The sequence below is a fragment of the Buceros rhinoceros genome, unplaced genomic scaffold, assembly GCF_000710305.1.
Source record: "Buceros rhinoceros silvestris isolate BGI_N320 unplaced genomic scaffold, ASM71030v1 scaffold7152, whole genome shotgun sequence".
NCBI lineage: Eukaryota > Metazoa > Chordata > Aves > Bucerotiformes > Bucerotidae > Buceros > Buceros rhinoceros.
In genome coordinates, this window is record NW_010399411.1 from 24,310 (window position 1) to 33,046 (window position 8,737).

At 43.9% G+C, this 8,737-nt stretch overlaps 1 protein-coding gene across 1 annotated transcript; it reads right to left on the reverse strand.

Annotated features, from left to right (window-relative positions):
* Positions 1-3,335, reverse strand: FGF23 (fibroblast growth factor 23). Its single transcript, XM_010131450.1, has 3 exons — positions 3,113-3,335; positions 980-1,083; positions 1-438 (listed from the first exon to the last, which is right to left on the reverse strand). Exons 1-3 carry the CDS (start codon positions 3,333-3,335, stop codon positions 1-3), a joined length of 765 nt encoding a protein of 254 aa, XP_010129752.1.
* Positions 3,336-8,737: the final 5,402 nt, after the last annotated feature.

The following is an 8,737-nucleotide window of genomic DNA, read 5'->3' on the forward strand; positions in this document are numbered from 1 at the left end:
TTATCTTGTAATATAAAAGCGAGGACTTGCATACCTCCTGGCATCCATCATAGCGTGTGGGTCGTCTGGGTTGACCACGTCATTCTGATTGATTCTTATGGGTTCTCTGGGCACGTGGGAGAAGTCCGCTTGCTGCTGCAACTGAGATCCAAACATGGAGATCTTTCTTTGTGGGACCAGGATCTGGTGAGGATCCACTGGATCGGTATCTGCACTTCTAGTGTGTCTGTGTGGCTCAGGTGTGTTGAATCGAAACAAAGGGATTTCATTTCTCCTGGACAAAAACTGTGAGTATGGTGGTGGATTCATACCGGGGAAGAATGCTTGTTTAACTCTGCCTAAGCTAACCAGGAAATTGTGTTTGGGAGATTGGTACACATCATATCCATTTTCCAGCGTCCTGTGGTTGAACATGCAGTCCTCTTGACTGAAGTAATGCTAAGGGAAAAAAACACGCCATCTGTGAGCAGAGGGATCTGGTGAATGACCAGTGTCGATTAAGGACTGAAAGAGGGATGAGATCTTGCAGCGGGTTTGGTTTGGTTTTTGGTATTTTGATCTGCCAGCTCTGTAACTCTGACAACTCAGGCTTAGTCAAATGCAGATCTGAGATGCATTGCCCTTGTTTTCAGCGAAGGTGGTTATAACACCTTTGATAACGCTTTCTTTCAGACAGCTACATTGTTTGATATACTCCTGACCCATGGCTTTACACTACCGCAGGAATTCGGATTGGTCCTTCACTGGATCTCATTCTGTCCCCATTTACCCAAGCACAAATTCAGGTGATTTTTGTCAGCTCAACTACTCAATACAATCAAAGAAGAGGGGAAGGTGTAAGCTAAGTGGCAGGCCCTCAGCTCCCTTGAATCTGCATCCTCCTGCTGTAGCTGTACAGATTTGCTGCAGCTGAGGAAATAGGCACTACAGTAGCAGACTGCACCTGGGTTTGTCTCGAGTCTTAGTAAAAGTCACTCACCGAACCAAAAATGTTGCCTTTCATGTCCATACATAGGTAGCGCCCACTCTTCACGCCTGTGATTATTACTGAGCCAGCACCCTCGGACTTGATCATCAGGGCACCTGTTCAGAAAAACAAAGATGTCTTATACAGGACCCAGTTTGACACAGCAGCGTTGCCTTATAGATCCACAGATGTTGTAGCTGGAAGAGTCCTCTGGGGGTCTGAATCAACCTCCCACGTGACCTGGGACTATTGCCCACCCTAGATCAGGGTAGGTGGCTAGATGTGGCTTTGTCTGTCTGAGTTTTGGAAACCTCCCAGGACTGAGATGTCAACAACTCTCTGATCCACTGCTGCACTAACCTCCCAAAGAGACCTTTTTTTCCCCTTAACATCCCCTCTGAAGTCTCAAGCCACCGTCTGGGCACATTGCCCTTAGTGGCCATTGTCATTGGCCGCTACCAAGGGGACTTTGTCTGCCTCGTCTTTGTGACTCCCCACAGATACTAGATTATCCTTAACCTCCTTTCTGCTGTACTAAACAAGCCCAGCTCCCTCAACCTTTCCCGACAGAAGGTCCTTGATGCCCCTGGCTGTCCTGAAAAGCCCCCACCAGACCACCTCCAGTTGCTCCACATCCTTCTTGAACTGGTGTTGCTGTAGTGCTCCAAGAGCAGTTTCACCAGTGCCGAGTAAAGTGGGAACAACAGCTTTCCTTGATCTGACCACAGGGTGGTTTGCCTTCCTCTCAAAGTGGGTGTGCTGTTGACTTGCTGTTCGACTCACTGCCTGCTGTAAGTCTCAGGTCCTACCCAGGAGGGATGTACACATCCACCCGGTGCAGCTGCAGGGCCTTGTTGCAGTCCTGGTGCAGAATTTGCAATTCTAATTTATCTGGCATCTCAGTGGTACCGTGATGACCTGGCAGAGATTCGGTTATCTGCCCTTACATGACGTCTTTCGCTGTCCGATTTCTACCCTTCCTGCTCAACCATTCCATATACTGATGTATTTGCTTCATGACAGATATGGGGAAAACTTGATATTTTGCTGTCTGTTGTTCTCCAAAACATCACACTCGTTTTTGACCAACATACCTAAAATTAGTTTTATAAAACCTTTCAATACGCAGAAACAAGAAGACAGTGCAAGCGTTCCTGCATGTGTTTAATTAGTAATTCCTTAAAAAAAAAGCACCAGAACTTGATCTCTTTTTCTCCTTGAATAAAATAAATTCTAACTTTAAAAAAACATCCTTTGCTAATTATATACTTACATAAAACCATCATTACACATGCTTACACTTTCTTGAGTGTATGGATATGTAGCAATAGTAATAATTATAATAATAATCGTGACTGAGACTTGTCATTTGAGTGTTGCTAAAAGAGAAGTACTTTTGAAATGTTATGAAAGAACCCTAAGTCTTAAACCCCCCATTTTTCTACTGATCGTAGTGTTTGGGTCAGGTATTCGGCAAAGGAAGAAGAATTAGTTTTCCGTGAAAATGAACTATGATGAGACGATTTGAGAACCTTTTAGTTGCAGTAGGGAACAGTTACCTCTCATGAACACCAAAGACTTAGCACTTCTTTTATGACAGTCCTTACTTTCATAGTTTCCCCGTTTAATCAACCTTTCCATACCCATGTTCTATCCATATTAGTTTTAGTAGTTATCAGCTCGCTACCCCAAAATAAAGATTTTATGGATGCTTTCAGTTTTCCACTGCTGCTGTGGTGAGTTCCCTCAGTGAGCTCCCTCAGTGCAGCTCCTTTGGTGATACTGTCACTGCAAGGGGAAGTACCTATATGGGGAATATCATCACCAACCTCTAATAGGAACTTCCACAGGAAGCTGTGGGTAAAATCACAACATGAAGGATAATTCAGGTAGTTGTTACTTGCAGAGTGTTACAGGAACCATAGGACTTAGATGAGGAATGAAATTCCCATCCACTAGTTTTCTTTGGATTTTATTTGTTAAATAAAAAGAGGGTTATAATCACCTCTGTTTTCCATCCCATAGCTATGCTCCTCTGCCTGCTTAATGAGAGGAGGGGATTTTCTACAGGTAGCCAGAAAGCAAAAGTCTTGTTCTTCCTCCCCTGCTCCCATGAAGACTGAGAGTCCATAGCAAGCTACTTACTGTAAATGGTTTGGTGAGGAACACCATCAACGTAGCCGTCAGCGTTGATTTGGAGGTGGAAGCTGTTCCTCTCCGTATCTGTGTAGAGGTGCATCAGGTGGTCTCCATTTCCCCAGCTGGGATTCATCAGTGGAGAAGAGTTGGGAAAGGCGAGGGCAGCCTTCAGGCTGCAGAGTACCAGCAGCACGTACCGCAGGCAGCTGCAGGGATTGCTCGGTGGCATGGCTCACCGTTCCTAGCTGTCGGTTGGTATCTGCAACTTGATATGCTCCTGCGCTTCTCGCTTGCCTGCAGTCGCCTGCGTCTGAAGTGTGAATCCTCAGACAGGTTCCCTTCTTTTCTGCAGAGGCTTATAAAGAGCAGCAAAGTGACATCACACAGGAAAAACTTCTCCACATCCTTGATTTTTGTCAAAGCAACATTTTAAGTGTCCTGAAACCTCAAGGGAAGGATCTCTGGCTAAGGTGTGTGGGGGAAAAAATGTAAGGTTTCTAAAGACAGCTCACGAAAGCTAATCATATGTTCGAATGTTATCTACAACCCTGTGACATCTGAAAGCTTCCCACGCCCCTACTGGTGGAGCCAGAAAGAGAAATCCACTGCACTTTACTTTTACTGAAGGGAATGACCCTTCAGACCTCAATTATCTTTTTTTTTTTTTTTTCAGATATGTTTATTCAGATTCCTGCCTCCACTCTCAGTTTCCAAACTGCATTCTGATTTAGTGGAAACATCAAATACTGCTCATGTATCAGAATGTATCAAAAGCTGATATTAGGTTGTCCTGGGCCTGATTCTCCCTTCATTTTGGTGTGAGCTTAGCAGTGAGACTGTTGAGCTGATATTTGTGTCCCTCCATTTAAGCAAAGGAAACTTGATATAAGCATATAGGCACAACTAGTTCAAGAAGTTTTCCCTTTCATTTCTCCTGTTTAATTTGGAGTCACCTAAATAATTTAAACTTGGCCAAACAGCTGAAAATTTCCTGTAAAACACTTAAAAACCTCCGTGTTTGTGCCGGCATTGCACATCTGGCTGGCAGTCTTGTACAGAGTCACACGGGTAGGCATGGCCAGTAGATCTAGGATCTGAATCAAACCTGAAATCACTCATATTGGCCCGTTTTTATTGCATTAGGTACAGCAAGCAAGCCTGGAAGGGCTACAAAGGGGCATGATGAATCTGAAAAGTAATAAATGGACAGCAGTATTAAAACGTGTTCCAAGATACAATACCTGCTTTTCAGTTGTCTGCCAACGTGCCGTGTCTTTATACATTTTCTGATTTAATAAAATACGGTTCCATTTATCGTATGAAAATGCTATACTGATCGGTGACTGTGTATACAGCTGAATCAACCATGATGGGAGTAACAGGTTGTAAAACTAGACTGTGTCAAGGCTTCTTTCAAAAATCAATACAAAACGGAAAAGAGAACCAAACAATAAATTAGAAAAAAAAATTAAAGAAACAAGAGGATTTTAATTGCGGCAGCCTTAGGTTCGGTTAGAGTCTCTAGTTGGAGGCAAGATGGAAAATTCTTAGTTTCATTAACAAGCATTGAGGCAGTGCCATCAGTACCAAACATGGATTGATACAACTGTAACCAAGTGCAAAAGTTGATCTGATTTATTTTTTATTGTTTAAAATTAGCAAAACTCTGCCAAATTCTCCTGTCGCATCTGTGTCAATCTAGAGACTTGCGTCAGTGTATATACACCTGTGTAAATGACAGCGTTTTTTAGCCAAAGTGTATAAGGGTCATAAACCGAGCAAACTGACCAAGCTGTCTCCACTGAGAGGCAATCTGGGTTCTAACGTCTGAAATGCTTGAATTGAGAAGGCAGCTCGGAAGGGGGTTTTGCTGCTGGTTGTTTTTCTTTCGCTCCCTTTCAGTGGACTTCCGTGGAAATGTGATTAGGTATACCTCAGAAACAATTGCAAATATTTCTGCGAGAGGCCTCTTGGAATTTTTTGTGATTGTTTTTTCGAACGCAGTTTTTCTGGTTTGATATTTCACATACATCACATCATGCAATTTTTCTGTGTTTGCCATTATGCACTGATCTGATCTTTCTCTGGTCTAAGTTGCAGAGAAGCAGTTCTCAGATGTTTGAAAATTTATTCAACCCCCATTTTAGCACATGCCAATTGTGAGCAGCTGTTTCGTTTTCATATATGTCAAAGAAGTAAAGACTGCTTTCACATGCTTAAGTTGTTTGGCAGTTTCAAAAGTTTCCCAGAGGGTCAACAAAACTCCAGACTTTGCTGAGTTCTGTTTAAGTTGCTGGGCTAAAATTAATTTATGTAAGACTCTGCTTATGAAGATGATAATGCAATTTTTGCATTTTCACAGGCTTTTTTTGTTGGGTTTTGTTTGTTTGTTTGTTTTGAAAATAATAAATGCCCACTGCATTTGTTTTTTTAGCAGTCCATTTTTTTCTTATTTTAGACTGATACATTTATTCCTTCTGTTGGTACGTCACTTACCTTCGCCTACCCATTCAGCTGTTGATGAAGTAACAGGTGTAGGAAAGCTTGTCTACTTTTTCAGCTGTGTCTGTTAGTCTAATAGAAGCAACCTTTCTCCTCATGTATCCTTATGCTGTTCCACCAGGAATAACAATATTTCTGCAACTTTTACCACATATGTTGACTCTGCTTTTTTAGATCTCTAGATTTTTCTGAGATGTTTGACGAATAGAGGCAGCTTTTCTCAGTTCTCAGTGAAGAATTAGCTGCAGAGTCTTGCAGATTTTGCTTGTTTTAGAAGAAATTTTAAAATGGAGCTGAATTTGAACGCAAAAAACTTAAATGGAGCTGAATTTGAACGCAAAAAACTTTTCAGCAAACTCAGAACTGCGGTTCTTCTTTAACTGCTACCTTAATACAAACCAACAAGTCAGGTAGCGCTAAGTTTTCAAACACAGAAATTAGTTAGGTTAATTCCTCCTAAGAGGAGCCCACACTTTCAAGCAGATAGACGGGAAAGTGGGTGCTGTGAAAATAGTAATGTGAGCGCGTGTGGAGCCTGAGACATGCTGGTGGGAAAGGGCAGGTCTGACCTATGCTCCAGGACTGAAAAAGGATGTTCCTACGGTCAGGTTGGCCACGTTGCCATATTTTCCACTTCCCATGGCAGGGATGCAACACAGCCAGTGTCGGGTGCACAGTGGCGCAGCAAAGCATCCTGCAAAGGCAGCTGTCAGATAGCCCAGAGGTACCATCCGTGGTGGGTGGCAGGAACCACTGAGGAAAAGAGAGGAAACCTGCCTTTCAGGAAAAGGTTGAGAGGAAAAGCTGGGTAAGTCAGACCCGAGCTTGCAGGCCAAAATTTATTTGTGAAAATCATTGATTTTCTGCCCCTTAGTGTGTCTCGTTCCTCTCCCTCTCTCTGCTATGCTTTCATCCCAGGCCCGCTCCTGCTGCCTCCTTGCTCCTTGCTCAAGAAGCAGCACAGGTCTGGCTAAGCCAGTTGTACTGGGCACTTGGCTGGGCCAGGCGCCTCAAGTGCCTGTGATGGTCGTACCTCAGCACTATGACGTGTGCTAGGAGAGCTAGTCCAGGACACGCAGCAAATGGGACGCAAAACACTGAATATCTGTAAATGAACACAACAACTTTCTGTGCTGAACAAAGCAAAGAAGATCATTTCAGTACAAACTGTACCCAAACCTGTGCGCAGAAGGAACTGAGCTACGGTCATGGGAGCAGCCTGGGATCTGACTTTCCCCCATTTTAACTGCTTTGGCTTTCAGCTCTAGGTCATTTTTTGATCAAAACTTAACAAGTCAAATCTGTAAAACCCTGATCTCAGCAACCGTATGTCATCCCTTTCCCCATTCTTAGCAAACTCCTTTCTTTTATTGCTTAGCACTTCAGGCAACAGCAGAGGACTTAACTTCTCCATTTCCAAGGGAAAGGCAAGTCTTTTGCAACAAATTTCAGTTACTACAAGTGATTTGCTCTCCTTGAAAGTGCTTTATGCACCGTCGAAAACTTGCAGGTTAAAAAAAGGAGTTTCCTACTCAGTATAGTGGAGTTGCTTTCCAGCATTCTCCTACGAGTAAAAATGCACGTTCCCTCGTAGTGCTGGACTCCCTTGCATCATGTAGGAGCACCTGGAGCACTGTTGCTTAATAAATCATATTGACTTATATTTAAACAGGTGTGTGGCATGTGCTTTTGCAGAACTCTGTGCTATCTGGGTGTCTGGGGTGGCCTCTTGCTCTCTGCTGTTTCAAAGATCACAAGGGAGTTTGGGTTCACAGCTTTGAAACGAACTCTGCTTTTAACAATTTTCATTGCACTGCATCTCTTCAAAGAGGTCAGAGAAATCAGGGGCCCTTCCCTCTGCCTCCCCTTCCTTAAAATCACTGTAATAACTGGCTCTGGGACAATCACATCGTTAGCGTTGGAAATACAAGGGCGGAGTGCCTCTCCAGAAGTTATTCTAGGAATAATGACGCACTAAGTCAACGATATGTACAGTGGATGCTCTGTGTGTATGTGTGTGCATGAGCCTTTGCCACAGACTTTACCCGGTGTTGTTAAACACATCCTGAGTGACCTTATTTGGATGTCCCATTCTTGTCACACTGCCCACGACTAAAGAAAACATCCTGGCTAGGTTCACCTACGTGAAACAAATGAGGTAAGCACAGCCCACTGGATCTGGGACCGCAGCATGTACTAGCAGTTTCTGCAATGTGCTTGCCAAATACATTGTTTTGGGTCTTCTATGGTTCCCCCCTCACCCTTCCTCTGCGTAGCAGACATTTCGGAAATCCATTTCCAGTCACCTAAGTCACCTGCACAGGCAGCTCAGACGGTGATGTTGCTCGAGTAGCTTCCTCAAAGCCTTTCTCAACAGCATGTGGCACGTATGGTCCTCCTGAGAAGGGCCTGTCTTGTCAACTTGGCACTTTTCTTCCCAGTCGGGTAGAAGACTGGCATAAGCTTTCAGTTCTGGTTCACAAGTCAAAAACAGGTGGAGGTGGTGTGGGAGCAGGACCAGGGGCAGGGGCTTTGGAGACATTTTAATGCAACAAAGACAGGCAGAAAGAGAACGCCCCAGTGTTTCACTGTACGCTGAGAAGGAGGTAGGCAAGAAAACAGACTTCCCTGCCTGTAAATGTCCCAGATGGGCATTTGTGATGCTGTTTGTGTTGTTTTGCTCTAACTAACTGAAATGAAGGGCCTCATTCCTCCTCCAGCTGAAATCCTTGGCACAGCTCCCAGTCAAAGCAGAACCAGTCCCTAAAAGGTTGTGTTTTCTGAACAGAGAGTGTTTCTGTCATTTTAAAGGGTTTGAATTTTCCTTTTCTTTCGTGGGTTGGAGCATGGTTACAATCTGCAATGAGAGCTACTGATACCCTCTGTTTCCAAAGAGGTGCTTCTAGTTATTGAAATGGAGTCTCCCAGGTTGTGGTACTCATTTCTTGGGGATGGGAAGCCCCTTCCACATGTGGGGACCTGCTTCTACTGCAGCTCAGGTCAGCACCTGGACATAACCAAACCATCTGATCATCTGATATGTTTGGTGGTAGGTAGATGAGAGTATGTCCCTGCTCTAGGGTGAGACAAATGAGAAAATTTGGTGGGAATCTGAGGGTGGGTTGCAGC